Source organism: Emys orbicularis, chromosome 7 (assembly GCF_028017835.1).
Source record: "Emys orbicularis isolate rEmyOrb1 chromosome 7, rEmyOrb1.hap1, whole genome shotgun sequence".
In the NCBI taxonomy this organism is placed as follows: Eukaryota; Metazoa; Chordata; order Testudines; family Emydidae; genus Emys; species Emys orbicularis.
The window spans coordinates 72,092,420-72,118,356 of NC_088689.1; the positions used below are offsets into that span (position 1 = coordinate 72,092,420).

At 46.9% G+C, this 25,937-nt stretch overlaps 1 protein-coding gene across 1 annotated transcript; it reads left to right on the plus strand.

Annotated features, from left to right (window-relative positions):
* The first annotated feature begins 1,846 nt into the window (after positions 1–1,846).
* Positions 1,847–24,176, plus strand: LOC135881148 (cytochrome P450 2H2-like). The gene is made up of 9 exons (XM_065407687.1): positions 1,847–2,026; positions 3,646–3,808; positions 11,421–11,570; positions 17,439–17,599; positions 18,505–18,681; positions 19,054–19,195; positions 21,036–21,223; positions 23,242–23,383; positions 23,998–24,176. Exons 1-9 carry the CDS (start codon positions 1,847–1,849, stop codon positions 24,174–24,176), a joined length of 1,482 nt encoding a protein of 493 aa, XP_065263759.1.
* Positions 24,177–25,937: the final 1,761 nt, after the last annotated feature.

Below are 25,937 nucleotides of genomic sequence, written 5' to 3' on the forward strand. Positions count from 1 at the left end.
CACAGACGTCTGCTCTCTCCGCCGGCTTGTTCTCCACTGAGCTCTGCAGGCGGGCTTTTATACTTCCGGGTCGGCGCCATGACCTCTGAGGGGCGGGCGCCGGACCCGGTGGCTCCGCCCATGTTGGTGTTAGGGGAGGTTCGGCCCTCAGCGGGGCTGTGGGGTATCCTACCGCCTCGCTACAGTCCTGTGCTTGCAATGCTCATGACAATCGTGCAGAACTGTGCAGGCTCCATGCTTCTGTCAGCGATGGCGGACAGCAACCAGTCCCACACGGGTTTGTGGGAAATTGAAACTAGGCATGAAAATTATAGGGATAAGGATGATATTACGGGATGGAGATCACAGCATTATGGGACGTTGTCGCCTTGCGCCCAGTCACCTGTATATGACTTGTTTATGCCCCACCATGCATTGCCAAAACTACCCAAACAACAGTGTGCTGAACAGTGGCAGGTTGCTTAGTGGGAGACCTACCTATAGCTCATCACCCTGTGCATTGGCACAAGCACTCTTGGCTAGTACGCACGGTGCTGACACAGGAAGCCAAGTACGCACACGCATAATCAACGTACTAACTCCCGCAGCTGTACACCAATGTAACTCACGTTGGCAAAACTTTGTAGTGGAGACATGGCCACAGTCTACACAAGGCAGTGCTAACATGAGGCATACCGCCTCTCTCAAGGTACACATGCACTGCTTTGCTTTGATCACACCCATGTGGGGCTTGCACGCCCCCCTCCATTCACTTCATATCACAATCACAGCTCTGGCCAGCTGCTCCAACTAACTCTTCCACCATTCTATTGTTAGCCCCACCTCAGTGAATGCAGCTGGAGTGAATACAGATGATTCCCAGCCCCAGGGAGGCAGTTGCCATTGTGTGGGTGATATCTTAAGTCTAAATTGCCTGGTTTTCACAAGTTTGCATTTAAAATACCTTAACCCTTCAGTGCCTGGTTTTTGAGAAGTTTAAGTTTCCCTGAACTCAGTGTCTAGAAGGACATAATTGTTCTCCAGTTCTTTTCCCCACTATCCAGCCCGCACAGGTTCATAGACCGACTCTTGAGCTGAAGAAAGTATGCCATTTATTTGCTGCTTCAGTGAGTGATCAGTCCATGAAATAGGGCATAGCAGAGGGTTAAATGCAAGTGCACCCCCATTTTCAGGTGTGTGCCTTACATACATTGTTACAAAGCTATTCATTATATATTTGTAACCACTTTCTTGCCTAACACTATGATTAGTTTGCTAACTCTGTTTTTTTCCTGATCAAACTGCTGATGTGGGTGGTCATCTCATCAGGTTGCTAGCTCAGCTTTTCACCTGGCTGTTCTCTTTACTTGCAAGACAAGTTGGTATCTTTTCACATGTTCCGATATCTAAAATATACATGCTACATATTACATAGCCTACAACAATATACTTTGGGACACCCTTAACTATGTGTTAACCAAGTTTTTTGTCAGTATAAGTATGTAATATTTCAGCTAACAGCATGCCTCCATGCAATATTTATCAAAACTGGAGAAGTCCATGGAAGTCTGGACCGCTTTAGAGAGATTCACTTTATGATTAACTTTTATCCTCTCTGGACAAATACATGGGGAACAAAGGCTGGAGGGGCAAACACACATGATATACAAATAAAGGTTCAAGGGAGATCATTCCTAGTTTGATATTAGGTCTCTTTTGCTGGACAATGACTAATCTAGTTTATCAAGCGGAACTGAGAGAGGCTATTGGCTTGCATGCTCTGTTCCACTGCATAATATATAAAGTGTGGATTCTGAAATACCAGTAAACTCCCTGCTAGAACCCAGAATAATTGCTACACTCTGTAATGGAGCCTCTGGGAGCAACAACTATTTTCCTGGCAGTGTGCATCTCTTGCCTTCTTTTCCTTTCAGCATGGAAAAAGATGTCTGGAAGTGGGAAGCTGCCACCTGGCCCTGTTGCTTTTCCCATCATAGGAAATGCACTGCAGCTGTATACGAAGAACTTGCCCCAATCAATCCGTGAGGTAAAAGTATTTGTTTCTCATCTATTGTTTGGTTGTAGGTGGGGTTAAGCAGAGCGTAGCTCAAGCAGAACTCTGTGAAATGTCTGGCGTTTACACAGTGGCAATCCCATGTCACTCAACTCTTCATAGTTCAGTCTTAATTCCCTCCCCCCCCCCGCAAAAAAAAATCAATCTTGAATGCTAGATATAAACTGTTCATGTTAACGTATGCCTTTTATTATAGGTGTCTTAGTCACAGGTAATCCAGAATATACCTGCCCAGCTTCACTGCAAGCTGTATAGACAATCACACTGTGGGGGGAGTGGTCTAGTGGGTTCTGTTGAGAAACGGCAGTCAGACCTGGTTTTTATTCCTACCTCTGCAACAGACTCTGGCTCCATCTACACTTGGAGGTTGGGGTCTGATTCCCAGCTCACATGGACAGACTTATGCCATCAAGCTAATGTGCTAAAAATAGTAATAGCTGCGGAAGCATGGGCTAGCCACTCTAAGCATAAACCTACTTGTACCCCTTGGGTATGTACTCGGGGCAGCTAGCCCATGCCACTCTCTCTGCTACTGTGGCTATGCCACTGTTCTTAGTGGGCTAGCTCAATGAGAGCTGGCATAAGTAGGTCTGCTCGAGTTGGGAATCAAACCCGTAGCCCCAAGTGCAGATGTAGCCCATGGGTGCATCCAAGTAAGTCACCTAAGCTTCTCTGCCTCAATTTCCCCATCTGTAAAATTGCTGTAATGATATTTGCCTGCTTCACAAGGGAATGGTAAGGTGCCAACTGCAGGTCAGCTTTGAAAAAATGGCTTTGTTCTGCCCATGCTATTGTTTCACTATAATTATCATCTCAAATACCATCATCTCACATGCGAATGGCAATCCACAGCCTGGGATCTGACAGCCAAGTTGGTTTCTTTCCTTCTTGCTCACCATCACAAATAATAAAAGTTAAACAGGAGAAACTCTGCCCCCAGTTACATCTGTTCAACCTCATTCTCATCGAATCCTACCATAAAGAGTTACAGAAATGTTACACATTGATTTGCACAGGTGTAATGGATTCGAAATTAGGCAGTAAGTCTATTGGTAATGTAAAAGGGGAAACAGAATCTTACTCCACTCTCTCTCTGGCTCTGCAGGGCTGACAGGAATAAGGAAAAACTGTCTTGTCATTATAAAGTCAGCGAATGTTGCTATGAATAAATGGAGGCAGGAGTTCTGTGGCGTTAGAAGTGTCATTTGTACACAGTCATTTTTCAGAATAGAACTGAATTGTCATTAGTTAAATAGTGCAAATTGCTAGAGCTCACAAATGAAAGGACCTGCATTAATTCCAACTGCTAGCAGGATGAGATAATTATATAACACACATAGAATGATCCTTCTTTCACACTCACTCTCTCCCTCTATCTCTCTAGGATAAACACAGTGTTAACAGAGCATCAAGATTAGAAACTGAAGCAAAAGTCAGGCAATTTCCAAGTCAGAATAGTAAACTCTGACTAGTATTATCTTAGCCGCATATGAGCTCTTTTATTAATTTGTAATTTGATCTGATCACATTCTTATTCTTAATTAAGTGGATTTATGTTAAAACATGCTGGTTTTGTGTGTTAACTTTGACAGCTCAGTGCAAAGTACGGCCCGATTTTCACAATATATTTGGGCTCAGAGCGGGCTGTGGTGCTGTATGGACATGAAGTTGTGAAGGAAGCGCTGATTAATCAAGGGGACGAGTTCAGTGACAGAGGACGTATGCCAGTATTTGAAAGGTTGCCCAACAAAAAAGGTAAATTTCCAGTAACATCAGCATATAGAGCTGATGTTCTCTGTATGTGGGGAACACAACTGAGACGACACAAGGGGAAGCAGCTGGAGTTTCATTTAGAACAGTAGCAAAGATTGGTTCCATTCCCTGTTACTCCACAAGCTCCCTGACATGAATGGGTGGTAACATCTCACTACAGGTGAGTGAGAGGCAGTGACTAGGCCATCGCATAATAGAAGGGCCAGAATACAGCCAGGAGACCAGAGCTGGAGAGGCCAAGAAGGTCATGAATTCCTATCCTCTTCTTCCCCTGCTCAGTGGTGTAACAAGGCCCCAGAGGGCCCTGGTCCAAGAATAGATTAGGTGGCCCCTTTTTCAAATCACAGGCCATAGCCCCCAACCTTCCTCCCTCCCCCACAACATCCCAGCCTACAACTCACCTCATCACCCCCAAAATCCACTATTTCCCCCCACACCTCTCACATCTCACCCTACTTGCCCTTAATCCCTCACCCTGCAGATCACTGATGCTTCCCACTCACCCTAAAACACCTCAACAACTGGCCCTCCAGCCCTTCACTTACTGCCCCTGAGACCTTCCTGGCCACTCACTGGTGCCCCCGCAGTTCAGCGCTCCTCTGCCATCCCAGGCTAGGGCTGCTCCTCCCAATCCTGGCTGCCCAGTGGTGCCCATCTCCCACCCCACACTCACGTGGCCTGAGTCCAACTGGAGTGATGAGTGGGGTTGTGACTTGGCGCACAGGGTTGCATCACCACTCAGGTTTCGGCTGCCTACTCCTCTGTCATGACAAAGGGCAGCCAGTCCAAACCTGAGTGCCCAGTTGCAATGCCACTCAGAGCTGGCCCGGCTGCTCCTCCGTCCGACCCCATGCTCCAGGTGATGTGCTGGAGCACTGCTCCGTCTGGTTGAGCCCCCATAAACTTCTGGGCATTGGCAACTGCACCACTTGTGCCATTGTAGCCATGCCACTGCCTGTCCTCACTAGACTAGGTATGTCCCAGGAGGGGTGGAGGATTATTTTTATTATTGTTTCACTTTGTTGCCTGAGCTTTAGATTATGTATTAATCATATAGATTACTTAAGAATTCCCAGTTATCACTTTGAGGGTTGCCAGGTTCTTGCCCCCAAGATCAGGCCCAGAATTATTAAAATTATTAAAATCATAGAATCATAGAATATCAGGGTTGGAAGGGACCTCAGGAGGTCATCTAGTCCAACCCCCTGCTCAAAGCAGGACCAATCCCCAACTAAATCATCCCAGCCAGGGCTTTGTCAAGCCTGACCTTAAAAACCTCTAAGGATGAAGATTCCACCACCTCCCTAGGTAACCCATTCCAGTGCTTCACCACCCTCCTAGTGAAAAAGTTTTTCATAATATCCAACTTAAACCTCCCCCACTGCAACTTGAGACCATTACTTCTTGTTCTGTCATCTGGTACCACTAAGAACAGTCTAGATCCATCCTCTTCGGAACCTCCTTTCAGGTAGTTGAAAGCAGTTATCAAATCCCCCCTCATTCTTCTGTTCTGCAGACTAAACAATCCCAGTTCCCTCAGCCTCTCCTCATAAGTCATGTGCTCCAGCCCCCTAATCATTTTTGTTGCCCTCTGCTGGACTCTTTCCAATTTTTCCACATCCTTCTTGTAGTGTGGGGCCCAAAACTGGACACAGTACTCCAGATGAGACCTCACCAATGTCGAATAGAGGGGAATGATCACGTCCCTCGATCTGCTGGCAATGCCCCTTCTTATACAGCCCAAAATGCCGTTAGCCTTCTTGGTTACAAGGGTACACTGTCGACTTATATCCAGCTTCTTGTCCACTGTAACCACTATGTCCTTTTCTGCAGAACTGCTGCCTAGCCATTCGGTCCCTAGTCTGTAGCAGTGCATGAGATTCTTCCGTCCTAAGTGCAGGACTCTGCACTTGTCCTTGTTGAACATCATCAGATTTCTTTTGGCCCAATCCTCTAATTTGTCTAGGTCCCTCTGTATTCTATCCCTACCCTCCAGCGTATCTACCACTCCTTCCAGTTTAGTGTCATCGGCAAACTTGCTGAGGGTGCAATCCACACCATCCTCCAGATTATACAGTTGGGAACCCTGATGTGCACAGTTGCAACACTCACACTATAGGAACTCTTTTATATTTACAAACATAATTTATTAATACATTTAGTCCTGTCACAAACACCCCAACTCAGTAAGGTAGATAGAGATACTATGGAATGTACATCTGCACATCCATATACTCACACCATCCCTTGTAGAATAACCTGAAATGTTAGCCATCATCTTCCTCATCACCGTCACCTCCCTCATCATCACCAGTGACCATCATTCTGGCACCTCCCAAGGGCTACATCTCTCTCTCCTACTGCCCTAGGTTGAGATGCCACTTTTATAATATGTTATGCTGATGTTGCTATGTTTGATGCATATTCAGTAGGGGATTTCTTCCCTTTTCCTTATTTGTATTTCCTCACCTTACTAATGTTGGAGTGTCTTTTTCCTATAGATTGGTACATCAATGATCTCAACTTATTATCATATTCGTCCATTCATTACCATAGCCTTTTGTGGTAAGGTATCACATTTGTTATTTTTGTCCTAACTGGTTATTTTCGTTCTTTCCAAGTTCCAAGTTGTGGTGTACCTGCTAAGTTTAAAAGGGTCTGAACATAGGAAAGCCCCTATGCCAACCTGCTTTAATGCATCCTCTATGTTAAAGGTCACAGCCCTACATGGACCTTATGCTTTAGCTCATCACCATCTATCTAGGTAAAGGTCCCAAACATATGTATGCTAACTTTGCCTTACTTCAACATACAGGGTGTGGCCTGCAGGCCCCTTGTGTTACAGCCAAAATATACTCTAATATAAACCTATTATAATAAAACAAATAATCAAACCGATAAGAAAATGAGAAATGTATAAGAAAAGACATATAGGCAAGCAAGCAGGCTAGTCTTAGATGTATCTCGTGTACCTGTTATGTACGTCAGTTCATTGCCAGGACACTTCTGTGGTTGAATTATTTACCTGTGGTCAGAACTTCCCTTTAAACTCTATTTTCAACTCCCCAAATACTTCGGGTTTTCTGTTGGGCCGTTTATCTGTGCAAAGTTTATCTGTTCAAAGTTCATAGGCCTCAAGCTTTATATTAACTTGCTGAAGCTGATGTCGTACAGGATACAGGCCTGCAGGTTTCTTGCATTACTGCTGAATATAATGCAAAGCAGAATATAACAAAGGCAAACTAGCCCACTGGGGTACAACTTGGGGCTCTCAGTTTTTTGAGATTCTTTAGCAGTGAGGGAACAATAACTAGGGGAACACCAAGATGGCCTCTTTCGGAAAGTGGTTTGTTTCATTCATGCATTACAGTTACCCGCTCATGTAGTTACTTTATTACACATTAAAAACTATATTAAAAGAAAGCAGGCTGCAAAGTCAAGTCTTCGAACGTAAGGAAATGCAGAATTAAGGCGACCTGTGTGACTTTAAATCTGCTGCGTTGTGGCAGAATTATTAACTTCCTCATGGGCTTTTTTTATGAAGTTCATCACTGTAGTACCTGAGCGATTCACAAATATTTATTAATTTATCTTCACAACACCGCTGGGAGGTGAGGGGGTATTATCATCCCAATTTTACAGCTTGGGAACTGAGGCAGAGAGATTACGGTAAAACCACTAATTGTGGGTCTCCCGTTTGAGATGCCCAGGAACAGATTTTTTCAGAGGACTCAGATTTATGTATGTTCAAAGCACAGCTCCCATTGACTTGAGTTGCTGTGGGGGTGCTCAACACTCCATGGGCTCAAGTTGGGCACCCAGAAAATGAGGAACACAAGGATAGTGACTACCTGAAAAAAATTTGGTTGAAGGGACTTGTCTAGTTGCATCACATAGGAATGCAGTGGCTGGTAGAAGGGTAGAATCCAGTTCTCTGGGGCAGCATTCTACTGCATGTTCATGAGACCATCCTTTCTCTTCCTGCAGTTCTCTTCCTCATTCACGGCACTTCTCCCAGCTTCTGCAACAAATAAGGCCAGGTTGCAGAAACAACAGCCTCCTTCACTACAGTACTCCGATTCATTGACAAATCAGGTTCATCCTCTGCACTGAACGAGGCTGGGCACCCTGTAGAAAAAATAATGTGTGGCTCATAGAATTAATGACTGCATCATAAAGGCACAAGATAGGGTTGCCCCCACAATCTTAATTCTGGCATTTCCTAACCTTTCAGTGCTTGTCTTTGCAATGTTAATGTTGTTTTAAAGTAGTTTTTTGTGTGTAATTTCCTAGCATTTTCAAAAAGCAAAAATTCCATCGTCTGGCCTCATATTGACACCCGCATGGTTCGTCACCAAGGTTGGAATCATTAGATCCCTGGCACAGACCTCTGCCACTTGAACTAATGGAGTAACTGATAGCAATAGTAGGTTGTCCTTTTCTGTATGGAACAGTGGTAAATGGAGATGAGATATAGACTTTACCAGTAGGTTTCACAGATATTTGTTGACAGCAGACAAGCGGTGAGTCTCAGGAATGTCGGGTTCCGTTCCAGTCTCTAAGGGGAGTGTTCTCTAGTAGTTACAGACCCTTCTGCTTGTTCCTCCCAAGCTTGACCACTTTTGCCCTGTCCCCTCCAATCTATATCCCTGCCCCAGTCCTTTCTTATCCCACCCCTGGCTCCTCTTCCCAGTCCCATTCTCCTTGCCTTCCTTCCTTCCTCAGATTTCTCATCCCAGCCCCAGTCTCCTTGCCCAGATAATCCTATTTCTCCCCTCTGGGCTCCCTGTCCAAGGCACAGTCTCCTCCTTGCCCTCATTCTAACTCTGTCTCTTTCTCCCTACCCCCAGAGCCCATCTCCTTGCCCAGTCAGTCCCAATTTTCCCCTCTGGCTTCTCGTCATTCCCATCCATCCAGGTTCCTTCTCCTAGTCTCCCCCTTTGCTGGCTCTTGTTCCAGTTTCTTTGCCAAGCCAGTCCCAGTTCTCCCCCTGCACCCTGCCTCCTTCTCAGATAGGGTGCCCATCTCCCCTTTTCCCACTCACACTGATTCATGGTCCCAGTCTCCTTGCACAGCACCTGCTCATCCCCCAGTTCCTCATCTGATCTGAGTGAGTTCTCCTTCCATCCCTGCCAACTGGGTCCCAATCCCTCCTGTTTCCCTGGCCATTTCCCAGTCCCAGTCACTCCTCCCAGCTCCCTGTCCCAGTCTCCTGGCCCAATCAGACCCAAGCTCCTCTCCCTTCCCCGGCTCTTAGTTCCAGTCTCCTTTACCCGCCCCCCCACTCCCAGCTGCAATTAGAGGGACAGTCTGGCTTTCCCCTCTAGTCCTGGAATAGAGCATGCTCAGTTGCTCTGTGAACATGGTGCATGCATAGAATGGTCAACACTAGGAGCTGAGAAGACAGAATGTTATGTTATTTTAGCCACTAAACCAGGGGTGGACAAACTTTTTGGCCCGAGGGCCACATCTGGGTGGGGAAATTGTATGCAGGGCCATGAATGTAGGGCTGGGGCAGGGGGTTGGGATGCAGGAGACGGTGCAGAGAGTGGGAGGGGGCTCAAGGTAGAGGGTTAGGGGGCTCAGGGTGGGGGGTTGGGGTGAGGGGTGCAGGAGGGGTTTGGGGTGTGGGCTCTAGCCCAGCGCCACTTACCTTGAGCGGCTCCGGGGTGGCAGCAGCATGCAGCGGGGCTAAGGTAGTCTCCCTGCCTGCCTTGGCCCCGCGCCGCTCACAGAAGTGGCCAGCATGTCCGGCAGTGGCTCCTGGGGGTGGGGTGGGGCAGGCGGCTTTGCCGCACACTGCCCTCACCTATGGGTACCACCCCCAAAGCTCCCATTGGCTGCAGTTCCCCATTCCCAGCCAATGGGAGCTGCAGGGGGCGGTGCCTGCAGGTGAGGGCAGCGCATGGAGCCCTCTGCCACCCCCTCTCCCAGGGGCCACCGGGACGTGGTGCCGGCCACTTCCGGGAGCAGCGTGGGGCCTGGGCAGGCACGGAGCCTGCCTTAGCCCTGCTGCGCCACGGGGCTGGCAATACCACAGGCCAGATTGAAAGCCTTGACAGGCCGGATCTGGCCTGCAGGCCCTAGTTTGACCTCCCCTGCACTAAACCCTAGGTCTCTACTGAATATGTGCAAACCTTAATGTTCTTTTAACATAGTTTTTGGTGTGTAATTCCCTAGGTTTTTAAAATAGCAAACTGAAAAACCAGAAATTCCATCATGTGGCATCATATTGACACCTACATGGGTCACCAGCAGGGCTGGAACCTTTAGATCCACTGCAAAGACCTTTGCCACTTGAGCTAATGGAGTAACCGATAACAGTAGTAGGTTGTTATCTTTATATGTGGCCCAGCACTAGGAGCTGAGTGGTGCTGGTGTATGTCCAGGGATGACAATATCTTTGGAGACTTTAGTCACTAAACTCTAAGTCTCCACTGACAATATGTGAAATGCGATTTTTCAAGGGCTTATAACTTAGTGACATTTGGGTAGATTTTCATGGGGATGGCAAAGTCACACATTGACACACAGGCCAGCCCCTAGCCAAATTTCAAATCCCAGCTCTGACAAATGGGAGTGCTAGAGTTTCTCAAAGAAAAGGTCCCAGCATTTTTTAACATGGGCGGAACAACATATTTTCCCCTAACCTTGTTCATGGAAATGGCTGAATACTTTGGCTGAAATATTCAAAAAACGTTCAACATGAGGCACACAGAAAAAATTTAGCCCAAATGGTTAAAATTTGGCAAACTAATGTGTTTCCCAGTTTACTTCTAATTTGTAGTTTGTGCCAGTACATATACTTTGCTCTAATTACTGTGACTGGAAGAATTCTCATTACTGTGATGGGCCACGCTCTGTTAGAGAACAAACTACAGGTATTGGACATGTTAATTGTGACAGGGTGCTGGCTAAGAAACTCCAATCAAGAAAGGGGAATTGGAACTGACTGAGTAAGCCCAGGCCTGGCTGGCCCCATTAGCTAGGGGCGACATAAAGGCTGGCAGGAAGGAAGCCAAGGGGAGAAGGAAAGGGGAGGAGCCAGAGAATAGAGGGAGTGGGAGCTCATCGCTGCTGGCTGCAAGACTGAAGCTGTTTGTAGCTACAAGGTGGTGGGAAAGTAAACTGTAAATAAAGAGCACCTGTGATTACACCAACACAGAGGTCTCTGGCTGGTTTGTGGGCCCAGCAGGAGCAGAAGCTAGAGGGGCCCAGCTGCACCTTGTTACAGTAATGAATTGAATTATTTTTCTTCCTCATAATTGCTCTGAAACTGCAATGAGTTTAATGTGTAGGATATTGTGGTAAATAAACATATCAAACAGATAAAGTACGGGTGTGATGACCGTTTAACACAGTCTCCCAAGCAGAACACAGATATAAATAAAATTTGAGTTCAAGGTCATAAACTCAAAAGATTATGAACAGGATTATATGACAGGGTTGACTGCTATAGCAGGGGACTGGACTCAGGACCCGGAAGGTCCCTTCCAATCTTATGTTCCTATGAAACTTTGAATAAACAATGTTTGGGTGGGTTTGAAAGTCTGGCCCCTCCCTCCTTTCTTTCCCATTCTCTTCCCTTTTTCAGGTATTCCTATGAACAGTATGGGGCCGTGGAAGGAGCTACGCCGATTTACCCTCACCACCTTGAGGGATTTTGGGATGGGGAAGAAGAGCACTGAAGAGCGAATCCTGGAGGAAGCCCATTTCCTGGTGGAAAGACTCAAAAACACTCACAGTGAGGATCAACTTTATGTCTGTTGGAAATTAGAACTTAAGAGTCAGTTAAAGTCTTTCTGCTTTTCATGATATTAACTGTTTGGTTCAAACATCTTCTAACTAAAGCCTTTAGCTGCACGTATAATTAACTATGTTAATATAATATAAAAGTATGTGGGCAAAGGTCTAAAGATGACCTTTTCTGGCTGTTGTTCCCTACCCACTGATCTATGGCCAGTGAGCAAATGGAAAATGTTTGTCTAGAGTTGGCAGAAGCTAAGACAGTGAACCAGGTAAGAGTTCAGTCTGCTGCGTTAATGAGACACCCAGGCCTAGAGTTGCTTATTCTCATTTTCATCTCTGCTACACGTCTGATACAAATTTGGCACCTACATTCTATAATGATGGGCTCCCACAGGAATGATTGGAAACCACTGTGTAAATGGACTGTGCTTTATAAGTGACCCACTAATTATTACTATTTATATTCCAGTAGTGAGTACAGATCCCAAGATTGGGGCTTTATTGTGTGTATGCTTTACAAACAGATAGGAAGGACTGTTCTGTACTGCAAGCAGCATACATTTGAAATAGACATGAAAAATAAAAAGTGGAGGAAGGAAATGTGATGGATCTGCTAAGCAGGGGACTATATGGATGCCATCCTGGCAGACATGCAGGAAACATCTTGCCTAGTGTATTTTGATGGCATCATCACTGGGAGGTCATTTGAGAAGCACCCGCAGAACTTGGGAGCTGTGCTGGAGTGGCTACTCCAAGCCAACTTAAAGGTGAATTCAGCAAAATGCAATTTTTTTCTGTGACAAAGTAAATTACCTGGGGCATATGATCTCAAGGGATGTTGATGGTGAAGCCATCCAGTCCTGGTCAGTGCCGAGTGCTGTCACTGAGGAGCAGCGTTTCATTGGTCTGATTTCATACTACTGGAGAGTCATTATTTGTTTTGCCACAATTGCATGGCCACTGCTCAAGCTGGCAGAGACGAGGTGGATGTTTGAATGGACTAGCCCTGCCAAGAAGCCTTTCTGGAACTAAAGTGGAGGCTCATGTCTGTAACAATACGGGCCTACTGAGATCCCCAGCACCGTCCATTCTAGATACAGATGCCAGTGAAGCTGGTATTGGTGCTGTCTTGACTCAACCATATGGAGACAAGGAAAGAGTAGTTGCATATGTCAGCAGGATGCTGAACAAAGCAGAGCAGACCTACTCCGTGGCTAATGCAGAGTTGCTGGCAGTGGTGACCTTCACAAAATATGTTTGCCACTTCCTGCTGTGGAAAGGATTCCTGTGAAGAACAGAACATGGTCCCCTCAGGGAGCTTCATAATTTCCATGATGCCCAAGGACAATTGCACTGGTGGCTGGAACAGCTGGCTCAGTTCCAGTACCAGATAAGTTTCAGAGTAGCAGCCGTGTTAGTCTGTATCCGAAGAAGTGGGCTGTAGCCCACAAAAGCTTAAGTACCAGATAAGACACCATCCAGGGTAACAGTACACGAATGCTGATGCTCTGTCCAGGAGACTGAGCCTGGACAGTGCTTGCAAGGAGGGCGGTTGTGAGAGGCGGGTGCCACTGAGATAAGAACAAAAGCCAAAAGCAAGCTCACACCCAACCAACCAACCAACCAAGCAAAGGGGACCGCCTGCGAGAGGAGGGTGCTGCCCCGAAAAAAGATTGTGATCGCAGGCATATTGGCCAGAGAAAAGGGGGCACTCGTGAGAGGCGGTGCTGACCCCGTTACAGGGAAATTTGGGGATGGAGAAGCTTAGCCAAAGCGTTTGAAGTTGATGCTACTGGCCTGGATGGTGCAGGTCGCTTAGGGACCATGGACATCTTTTTATACCTGTAGGGCCCATAAGACAGATCATCCTACGCCCAGATCACCCATGGTTACCACCCAGACAAGCCACCCTCTGGAAATGGTAGCTATGGTTATTCTGGGAGAGTCAGTCAGTACACCCTTGTGAGAGCAGGCTACTTCCCTGAGTGGGCAGAGGCTCATCCACTGCCTGATTGAGAAGCACAAATGGTTGCAAACCTCACTCCTTGCATTCCAATGGCAAAATTTTTGAATCATGCTTATTCTAAGGGGTGTGTGACGTCCTTCAGATAAATAAGACCTGTACTACACCTTACCACCCACGGTCAGACGGGCTGTTGGTGTCAGGAATCAGGGTCTGCCGCAGAGTCCGTCTCCAGGCAACCTAACGAGGGCAGCTGGCCTGTGATAGGCTGCCTGATTAGCTACACCACCTGACTGGTGGGAAGAGACAGCAGACCAGCTTTTAAGCCCAGCTGCAGCAACAGTTTGGCGGCTGATCAAAGCATTTGCCCATGGTTGTGATAGCTCCTGCTCCTGCCTTGCCTCATTCCAAGTAACCTGGCTCTGACCTTTGGCTCCAATTCTTGACTTTTGACTTTGGCTCTGGCACCTGACCTCTGGGTCTGACCCTGGGCTCCTACTCTCCTAATCCTGGCTACCAACTCCTGCTCTGAGCAGTAGGCATGACCAGCCACACCCAGGTCTCTGCCAGGTGGAGCGTCTGAACTGTACATTCACAGCTATGTTGAAGATGCCAGTCAACAGAAGTGGGACAGTTTTCTTCCCTAGGTCATGATGGCCTACAGGACTAATGTGCAGTCGTCCCAGGGGTACACACCATATAATGTGATGTTTGGGCATGTGACCACCCTCCTAGCAGAATTGCTGGATGGGGTAGCCATGACAGATGAGTTACTAATCCCACAGAGTACCTAGCACTTGACATGCTTCCTCAGCACTGCTGTCCAAGCAATAAAGCCTCACCAGGGCCACCTAGAGAGAGAAGGAGCCCTAAGATTTAAGGGGGACTGCCCAGATATACCAGGAGGGTGAACTGGTTTGGATCCACAGAAGGAAAAGGAGTTTGAGTGCTAAGTTGCAGCAAAAATACAGGGGCTCGTACAGGGTGGTCAGTCAGGCGTCAGAGGTATTTTGTGCACAATCCACTTCCTCAATGGAAACAGTTTTGTCCTACATTACAACAGGCTAAAATCTACTTGGGTCCTTACCCAGCTGAAGATATGATCAACTTGCCACAGCAGGGCCGAGGCAATGACTGAGAAAGCCACAGTCAGCTGAGAGGTTGACTCCCAGAGCACCGGAGAGGACCAGGCCGGGGCGAACACTAGCATGTGTCTCATTGAGTAGCAGCAAACCATCATATGGCATAGCCAGGTGTGGCCTTATCAGGAGGAACCGAAATGGACGACAAAGAGAATCATCAACAGTGGGAGGTGAACCTATAGCAGAGATGGTAGAACCAGTACCGGGGAGGGAATTCTGTAGTCTGGGCTGAGGTGAGCCAATGAGTGAGCAAAACACAAAGGACCCAGCGATACAGGAGAACCTGAGGCCACAGGAAGAGCACAGAGCCCCCTGCTGGCACCAAGACTTCCAAATGGACTAGCACTATGTGTAAGGATGCATCCTTCCACAGAGAGGAGGGCAGTATGATGAGTCTGCTAAGCAGGGAACTAGAAGTCCCATTGGCAACCTCCCTACTGCACTTGACACTTCCCTTTCCCCTGGTCTGGTACGGGGAGAGATCCTGAACCAGGAAGTGGCCAGGCTATGTTGGAAAGCAGAAGCCACATGGCAAGCAAGGAGCTGTGGAGAGGTTGTATGCAGAGAGGAACCTCCAGGAACTGTGGACAGAGTCCCATGTGGAACAAGCTGCCAGACATTACAGTTGGGGGCAGGTCGCTGGTAGGGTTGCCAGGCGTGCGGTTTTCAACCGGAACACCCAGTCGAAAAGGGACCCAGTCGAAAAGGGACCCATTAAAAGTCATTAAAAGCCATTAAAAGTAGGAGCCGGCACTAGGGGTGAGGGCAGCGTGTGGCGCCTCCCTGGCCACACATGCACCTAGGGGCCACAAGGACCTGGTGGCTGCTTCCTGGGAGCCACGGTAAGTGCCGCTGGGACCCCGCACCCCGAGCCCCCTCCCACATCCCTGCCCCAGCCCTGAGCCCCCCCCCTGCATCCCAAACCTCTCGGCCCAAGCCCAGAGCCCGCAACCCCAGCAAGAGCCCTCACCCCCCTCCCACACCCCAACCCAACCCGGTGAAAATGAGTGAGGGTGGGGAAGAGTGAGCGACAGAGTGGGGGGTTGGTGCCAGCAGGGGTTCGGCCTCGGAGCAGGGGTGTTCGGTTTTGTGTGATTAGAAAGTTGGCAACTCTAGTCGATGGGGGAGCAGCAGCAGCTGGGCAGGGAGCCATGCAGAGGAACCCCAATGAGAGACACTAATGGAGCTTGGCCTGGAAACCTGAAAGCTCCTATTTGCTTGAACAGAGGGTGCACCAGGCATGAGCCCTGAAGGACCGTGACTCTCACCTGGACTGCCCCAGGGCCAAACAGCAACCACTAGGCCTCACTGGGAACTGTAACTGTTTAAGCCTCTGTACCTAGGGTATCTGCACCCTTTGCTGCCAGCCCTGACCCCATTCCCTTTCCCTGAGCCGTGTGTCTGAGTGGCTATTGAGCCCCATTAGGGCTAGTGCCTACAAGACTAAAGCGCTTGCCTCCGAATCATAGAACGCCTGGGGCACTATTGGTACGTTGGGGCTTTGGTGTACTCCAGCTCTGAGAAGCCCAAATAATTACAGGATTGTTTCCCTTATTTAAGTAATAGAAAGCTGAGAGACAGAGAGATGAAGTGACTTGCTTGAGGTCACATCTGGGATGTCTGCAGTGGAGCTGGGAATTGTTCCCAGATTTCCTGAGACCCAGGCCACTGCCTTAGCCACAGACCATCCTGCCTCTTGCAATATTTAATGCAACACTAAGGGCTACACTGATGTTGCCTCTGCCCATCTGGTGAATTGTGAGTGGGAGAGGAGAATGCACTGAGACCCTTCCCCACCCCTGGTACCACATTAGTGCTGCTGCTGCTGCTACTTGTGCACCCTGAGCCAAGGGGCAGCTATTGCTGTTCGGAATGAGTCAAAGAGAATCGACGGGTGAGGGACACAGGCAGGGGTCTGGTGCATGAAGAAAATGCTGCTTCTGGATGTTCCCCATGAGCACTGTGGTCTCAGGTCAGAGGGGTGAACTCTTGCCGATAATTTCCAGGAATGTTGTGCTGGTCCCTCTGATGCTGCAGCCCCAGGTTAGCTCTTAGTGACCAGCCCCCATGTGTTCCTTGTGCTTATGAGGAAGGGAGAACCTGAAACGGAAGCTAAGATGGCACTGGTGAGCCAGTGGGAAATTCAGCCTCTCCAGCTATGTTAGCTGAGCTGTGGGGCCTGCTTAGCGCACTCTGAAGGCAGAAAGCAGACCCATCCCCCCTGCTGTTGTGCTGGGAGCCTTTACTCCTTCCCTAGCACAACAACAGTGTATTTACGCTGCACGGCCAGGGCTGGCAGTGCCAAGGGGAGATTGCTGCGCTCTGGGAGTTAGTGATGATGCTACAACAACACATGAAATGGCTCAGGCAGAGCCCTCTGAGCAGGATCCTGTTGTGAAAGGGTTGGGATCCTTTCTGTGAAATGGGCCCCACGTCAGACAGGCAGGTGTCACTCAGAGAGGCACTGATGGCCCCTGGTCAGACCAGAGTGTGCCAGGCAGAGAGCAGCAGAGCAGACAGAGTGAAAACTGATTGCCAAGAAGAAAAGTGGCAACTGTTTAATTTAGCGTGTGAGAGGTAAGAGTGGGGGTTGGGGCAGCCCTAACCCACCCTCCCCAGGGAATATTGCTGTCAGCCCCACCTTAAGTCTTGCCCTGTGGTTGGAGATCCACAACGTCTCCGTGCTGCCAGTGACTCTGATGCTGAGGGTGAAGACACTGAATTAAAACTGACTCTTCATAGTTTTGTTTTGCTCCAGGGCAGCCCTTTGACCCCATTCTCTTCCTCAACCACGCCGTCTCCAATGTCATCTGCTCCATTGTCTTTGGGAACCGGTTTGACTATGAAGATAAGAAGTTTGTGACTTTAATAAATCTCATAGAGGAAAGTAACAAGCTCCAGCGCTCTCCCTGGACAGCGGTATGTTCAGGGATTTATTCTATTCTTCTCCTTTGTACTGGGGGAGGGGACAGAGATTTCTTTCTTTAACTATTAATTTTCCATAAACAAGTGTTATTTCAGATTCCCATAATGGTTTCCTTCTCGTTAGGCTGCAGCTACTACCAAACCCAGCTTCAAACTTGTTTCTAAGTATTGTTTAAATTCCCACACAAAACACGTCATTAGCTCAGAATTAAATTTGCTTATGGATATTCACTATCAACATTTTCGGTAAAGGAAGTTGCCAGTTAAAATGTTAACATCCACACCAATCACATGTCACATGCCTTACTACATAAGCAACATGATAGTGAATGTGAACATATTTCTCACCTCCAAAATAAACTCCTTTTCACTTCCAGCTCACAGCCACTTACCTCCATGCCCTCTTCCTGAAAACCTCACTAAATGTACCAAATGAGGGGCCAAACTGTCTGCTGGCATAACTCATTCGAAATCAATGGAGTTACATTGGCAGAGAATGTGGGTCTCTTAAATTCGACCTCAGCACGACTAAAGTAAATTTCCCTTTGAAAATCTATAATGTGCTACTACTTGCTAAGAAAATCTGTGTTCAGAGTTAAGCTAGTGCACTTCAGTGTGATTTTTCAAGAACAAGATGTGTCTGTTGTGGATGGTTTTATTTTGAAAATAATGGAGAGTCTTTTAGCTAATGTAACTGAATGTCACTGAACTTTGTGTGTGGAATATATATGTATTGGGTAATGTGAGTTGGTAAAGTTTTCAAAGTTCTTTAGAATCCATTTAGAAAATGTGTCACAGAAGAGTCTGTGCTGCTGTAGTTAAGTCATTTGAGTAAATACTATGAAGGAAGCTTCTCTGCCCAGGAAACCAAGATGTAGGTTTTTTTTCAATCTTTACAGCTGTACAATATTTTCCCGACTCTCATGCATTACATCCCTGGGCCTCACCAGAGAATCTTTAAACACTTTGAGGAGTTGAGAAAGTTTGTTCTGGAGAGAGTGGAGATGCACAGAGAGTCCCTGGAGCCCAGCTGCCCTCGAGACTTCATCGATGCTTTCCTCGTCAAAATAAAACAGGTAGGTGATAGCCGCAGCCCTTCCCCTTTACTGGGGACTGGGTTATACATATCAGTGCTATTTATTTGTTAAGGAACAACAGAGTACGTGGCTTTTCAGAAGCCCCTAAAGGGAGACAAGGAAATTATAATATAAAGGGGGAAGCCCTATTCACCTCATTCATGTAAAACCACCTTAGTGAACAGAAATGGCCCAAAGCACTGCAATAATGCTGCTGTAATCTCCAGTACTATGGCCCATTTCTGTAGGATTTGTATAACGATGCCAGGTGGGTCACATTTTGGGTAGAAAATGAGACTTCTTTGGCTTGTGACAATAGATCCGACGCTTTTACAATCAATTATCAACCATCTGTACCAAACCTTTTTGCAGGAGCAACAGAACAGCCAGTCGGAATTTACCACTGAGAACTTGTTAAGAAGAACATTAGGCTTATTCTTTGCTGGAACAGGGTCAACCAGTGCCACCCTGAAACATGGACTCCTGCTTCTTATGAAATACCCAGAAATAGAAGGTAACAGTCTCTCTCTCTCTCTCTCTCTCTCTCTCTCTCTCTCACACACACACACACACACACACACACACACACACACACACACACACACACACACACACACACACACAGAGTGTTAGTCTTGGGGAGATGTGAGGAGTGCCTGGCTCTATAGATCAGTAAATGTAGGCAGAGCCTCCCCCATTAAATCACCAGATACCATCTGGCCTGGGTTGGCAGTGACCTGCGTGACTGCCATGTGGTGGATGTTCTTTGGTTCATGTGAAGTGAGTTGAAGATGTGTTGGGGGACTTTCTTACTCCAGTTCCCTGCAGGCAGAAGTTCTCATCCAAAAAGCACCAGTACAATGGGCATTACTTGTCCCTATATTGGCCATCTGAGGAGAGGATCCAAAGGCTGAATGGGCTGTTGTGACTGAATTCCTCTCTCAAATCCAGATCAGCGTTCAGGTTCTCTGATAAGGGAAGTGTATGTGTATGTCTACACTACAATTAAACATCTGTGGCTGGCCCGGGTCAGCTGGGTCTGGCTCATAGGTCTTGGGCTATGGGGCTGTTTAACTGCGGTGTAGATGTTTTGGCTTGGGGATCCTCCCTCTTCCTGGGGTCCCTGAGCCTTGGCTTCAGCCCGAGCCCTAACGTCTAAACAGCCACGTAGCCTGAGTCCTGCGAGCCTGAGTCAGCTGACATGGCCAGCCACGGGTGTTTAATTGCAGTGTTTGTAAAAGAGAAGCCTGCACTGCCACTGACCAGGCTGTGTCTGTTCTGTGGGTAACAGATGCTTTCACATTCCAGGGCTGTCAAACGGGCCCCTTTCCCCTGAATGAAGGCAAAGTTGTTTTGCCCTTGGATTTAATGGGCTTGTAGAGGACAGGATCATGTAAGGGCTTAAATCAAAGCTCTGCCAGTGCTAAAAAAACAGCTGTATCCAGTGCTAATTCCAACTTCATATTAGCAGGGCCGTCCCTAGCTATTTTGGTGCCCTACGGAGCCCTAACGTGGTGGGGGGGGGGGCTGTGTGGGGCCTCAGGACTCCATGGGGGGGCTGTGTGGGGCCCCGCCATAGGCCTCCGCGGGAGGGAGGGGGTTGGCTCCAGGCCTCCGTGGGGGACGGGGGAGAGGGGCGCTGGCCACTTCCTGCAGGAAGTGGAGTGATCTGGCCCCAGCCTGCTCCGCTCCCCTGGTTCCCAGGCTCGGAGGGAGGGGGAAACTGCCCCCCAGCACGCACCGGCGGCGCAGCTGGGAGCCAGGGGAGCGGAGCAGGCTGGGGCTGGGTCACTCCACTTACCGGTGAGTGCAGGCCCGACCACTTCTGGAGTCCTCAGAGGAGTGAGGGCAGGGCTGGGGCAGGAAGAGGTGGGGCGGAGCAGAGGCGGGGGCCCTGGGGAAGAGCCGGAGCAGGGGCTGGAGCAGCACGCAGCTGTGCAGGGCACCAGGAAATTTGGTGCCCCAAATTTTCTGGTGCCCTACACAGCTGCGTACTTTGCCTATGGGTAAGGACGGCCCTGCATATTAGCAAATGGCCTTGCAGGGGGAGATGCTTTGGGACTCTCTTGCTTAGTAGATATTTAGATGCACTGGTGATAATTTTACATTGTGCTCTAGTTAGTAACGGAACCAGGTATGAACAATATCACTGCCCTATAATTACATTGTTGGCCCTTTGTCATAGATACGAAGTACAGTAGTTTCTGTAACACAAAATTTGACCTGTTTTGTTATATTCCCAATGTCCATCTGCTGAGACTTGTGTTTTGGGGGCAGAGCAACAGACTGTTGGGCAAATCTATGGGAATCCTGTTCTTTAGTCTTGGTGTTAAACCTCATTAATTTGATGACAGAGAAGGTTCACGTAGAGATTGATCGTGTGATTGGCCGAAGCCGAAGCCCCTGCATGGCATACCGAAGCCAGATGCCCTACACAGATGCTGTGGTCCATGAGATCCAGAGATTCGTCTCTCTTGCCCCTCTTGGTGTCCCACGTGCTGTGACTAGAGACACTCGTTTCAGACAATACATTATCCCCAAGGTCAGTTCTCGGGGAAAGGGCCAGTTCTTCGTTCACAATAGAAATAGTTTGGCCAGTTTTTATGTGGTGGGAGTTTTAAATAATTGCCAGGAATGTACCAATTATATTGAAACTTTCCAAGCCCCTGTATGCAGCTGAGCAGACTTTCATAGTCTGCAGGTTAGGGTTTCCATCCAGAAGAGGGTTTGAGAGCCTAGTTGCGAAGCAGTAAGCTATGGAATAGAGAATAACTTTAGCAATGATGTGCAGCTAAGATTTTGGTATCACACCAATGCGTGCAATCATTCCCCTCTTTTGGGGGGCCAAAGTAGGGTGTTTCTGGGGAAACTTCTTGACACTGTTCAGTCAAATCAAAACAAAATAGCGCATGCAAATGAGTAATGAATGAATAAATTTAAAAAGGATCAGAGTTCCCCACACCTTTGCCCATTTCTGGAATTGAATGCAAACCAGTACAGATAAATACACAACACAAAACAAACCACGCTTCAAGGCTGAGGTTTCTGTAATATTGAGTCGGGCTCTTACTGTTAGTCGGATGATGCCAGTTACTGAGCTCAGTTCAGCCAGCAAGCCAAAAAAAAATCAGAAAAAATATTCATTTAGCTTCTGAAAATCTTTGCAATTTGTCAGCAAGTTGGAAAAATCTTCTCTACTTCAGAAATCTTGGTGTGGGTTTTATCCCCCTTCTTTAATGCTTTAGCCTAGTGGATAGGGCACTTTCCTGGGATGTGGGAGACCTAGATTTGTACCTCCACTCTGGAGCCGGGACTTGAACTCAGATTTTCCTAGTGAGTATCCTAAGCACCAGGCTATAGACTATGCTGGGGTGAGTCCTCAATCTCTCTTGCTGAAGCTATTCTGTTTTGTATCAATACTTAAATATTCAGTGAAGCAGGGACTCAAGCACAGTTCTTCCCCCCCCCCAGCTGAGTGCCCTAATCACCAGCATTTAGGTTATTCTGTTCTCAAGTCCTCCTGGTCAAGCAGTTCCACTTTGTATTTTCATTAGGCCAAAAACCTGGGAGTTAAGAAATGTGGATTGAAATCTTCCCTCTGCTTGATTCAGAGGAGGGATTTGAATCCACATCTCCTGCCTCCCAGGTGAGTGCCTTTCTCACCAGGCTATAGAGTCATTCTCGCTGGCTCAGTGGATATTTAAATGTTAATAAAAAGTGGAACAGCTTCATAAGGACAGATTGAAAGGATCCTATCCTGGAATGTCTGAGAGCTTGGAGGTTAGAATCCTCATTTTGGATGGGGGGAAGATCTGAGTTCAAATTGCTGCTCCAAATTGGGGATTCAAACTTGCATCTCTCACATCCCAAGTACCTTAGCCTCTGGCCTAAAAGTTATAGGAAGACACACACCCCGACTCACATGTGTTTTCTGAACTTTTTCCCAGATAAAACTAATTGGGTCAAATTTGCAAATAGTTTCAGATCAGCTGAAACTGCATTTCTGGTGGATAAACTGTATTTGTCTGATAAATTTTACCCAGTTCTAATCTCCACCAAACTCTGAACCTGTTGAGGTGTTAAAATGCACCAGAACTCACCATACTCAGGGGCGGGGTTGCTGATTGTGAGTTTGACTGTAAAATTGCATGGGGTTTTTAGCTTAATTATGAATTATGGGGAAACTGTTGGTGTGTTCAATACAGTATCTTGACCAGGAAACCTCAAATGCTTCAGAGCATCAGCTCAGAGGTGCAAGTGAAACTTCTAGATCTTAGCCAAACTCTCCCCAAACTTTTTGATGTTGAATTCAGGATAGTGATCAGATAGGAACAACCTCTCTGAAAAGATTTCAGGATTTGCCTGTGGATGGGACTTCAGTGGGATTAGCTCTTCTCATGGAATTTTAATATTTCACTTCTGGTTGAAAACATGAAGTTCAGGAGCTGCAAGGAAATAAAGAAAAATCAAGATGGGTCCCACTGTCCAACTCTGAATTTTGAAGGTTTCTCTGTTTGGATAGTATCCACTTTAACTCTGTTTATACGTTTACTAATTTAGGGCACCACTATATTCCCTGTACTGCAGTCAGTCCTATATGACAGCAAGGAATTTCCAAAGCCAGAGCAATTTAACCCAGGGCATTTCTTGGATGAAAATGGTGCCTTCAAGAACAGTGACTTCTTCATGCCTTTTTCTATAGGTAAAGTTATCCATGTTTATTTCAGATCCCAGACTGTCTTCTAGCTTTGCCTTGATGACTCTACTGGCTCACACTGTCTGCAGAGGGTTTTCAGGTGGTCCATGAAGCAGAGTCTCTCACGCTAGTAAAACATCTATCTGTCTTTAAGCCGTGTTACTTCCTGCTAGCTGTCTGAAGTGACTTTTCGGACGCACTACACATACTCCTCTCTTTGCTCTGCTTGGCAACTTCATGCTTTTCTGGTGTCTGTCCGGTGTAAATGAATGCATGATCAATTATTCCTTCATCCACCTACTCATGATCCTGCCCGCACCTCCTTACTTGTTACTCAATAACCACCACATTACTTCCCCCTTAACACTTATTAGCTAACTTGGGAAGTGCATAAGCTATTCCTCAAATCCCACATCTTCCCAACCTGGATTTAAAAAGATCGCTTTATATATGGAACTCAAACCTTATAACAATCTTTGAATGGCTTCTTAAGCCCCAAATGCTTTCCTACCATCCTGAACTCGGAGTGACTTCCATTATCCTCCATCCATAGAAACAGCATGTAAATTGCTGCAAAGAAAGATCTCCAGCATCTCTTCAATATTCCTTTTTCATTGCAGGGAAACGGAGTTGCGTGGGAGAGGGTCTGGCTCGGATGCAGCTATTTTTGCTACTGACAACGATTTTGCAGAACTTTACCTTGAAGCCTCTCATTGACCCCAAGGATATTGATATAACTCCGATGACATTCACCTCAAATGCCCCAATGTCCTACCAGCTCATTGTTATTCCTCGGTAAATAACTTGAAAAGTCACCTCCATTTCCTGAGGTGATTAATTTGATTGTCTGTGATCTTGAACTCCTTAATACAGTGACAGAAATTAACTAATTGCCATGAAATGCACAGACAAATTAGTCAACTTTTTAAGTAACTAGCATTTAACAAAATTAAGTGTTAGACCATAAAATAACTACATAATTGACTCTAATGGCATGTACAATAATCCTGCAGTGTTCTCAAATGTGCTCAGGTGTGAATCTATTCTCAACATAAGCTGTTTTTAGTTCATTTGTGGTGTAGTTGACAACCATGAAAACTTCTTTGACAGCTGTAAGGGCTGCTCTGTTCACAAGGAGCTAGTAACAATGTCCAGCATTTTGGATTTGTTCAGCCAATGATAGTGAATTATGACGATGACGTTCTGCTTCGGTGGGGAGAGTTTCTGTGGCAGGGGACTGAACTGGCATTCGCACTCCCCACTTTACCCAGGCAGATTCAGATAAATTCAGTAGGATTAATCTTTTACTCTTCATACAGATTCTTTCTATAATTTTTGTAACTCAACTCTGGCGTCTTAAATCTATAAAATAAGATTCCAGGAATGTCCGTCTGTGCGTCACTCTGAAACCTAACATGTCTGCTGAGTCAGTGGGAAGGGAGGGAAGTGACAACAAGCGTGGTTGAGCTCCTTTTGTTCAGAGTATCACCCGGTGGAAAAATCATTAGGTTTTGTGGTTTGTTACCATCCAGTTTTTAAGTTCTCAGGCATTTTGAATTTATGAATTACTCCCACGGGTACAGTAAGGCATGTATTTAGGCCCTGCCCAGAGTCCTAGACCACTGTAATATTCAGGGAAACTCAACCAGTCGCCACCTTTTTTCTACAGCTAACTTGCATGCAACAAATTCATTGGCTGTATGAGGAAGACTGCATAGAGGGTGGATTACTTGGGCCAGCTGACACACCCATAGGCCCAGCTGCCCCCTGTGCAAATCCACACAGCTCTCCCAGCACAACACAACCACACACAAATCAACACAGCAACACAACCAGCATACACAATAACCCCAAACATCACATCCAAGCCGAGAATGTCTGTAGAGTCAGTGTGAAGTGAAGGAAACAACTACAAGCATGGCTGAGAGCTCTTGATGTTTAGAGTATCTCTACTTTCAGTCATCATTTGGATGTGCTGCCTGTTACAGTGCAGTTTTTAAGTTCTCAGACGTTTTTGGCTTTTTTGCACACATGACATTAGGAATTATTCCTGTGCGACAGCACAGACTTTCAACTGCTAGTATTTATTTAGTGTCACTATTTAACCCAGTTTTACGACATTTAGAACTCAAATGGCACTCAAATGAAGAGAGATAAGTAGCATAGTAAGCAATTGGAAGATACCAGTAAGATTAAAAGAGAAGGTCTATAAAACTGGTTCATTGATGTTTACTGTACAGCAGTGAGTGTTGGGCAACAAAGAAGAAACATGAGCAAATGATCCATTCCCCAGAAATGTAAATGTTGAGCTGGATGAGTGGTCTAAGTGAGAAAGACCACCCGAGGAATGTGTGTGTTAGACATGCTCAAAGTAACATCCATGAATGAAAAAATGAGGGAGTTCAGGCTCAGATTGGTTGGTCCTGACAACTACATGGGTAAGAGAGTCCAAGAGATCAAGATGGAAGGGAAAAGAGAGGAAGCTGATCCAAGAAGAAGTAATGGGATGTCCTAAAGGAAGGCATGTTAGCATGTGGTGTGATAGAGGATATGGCACTGA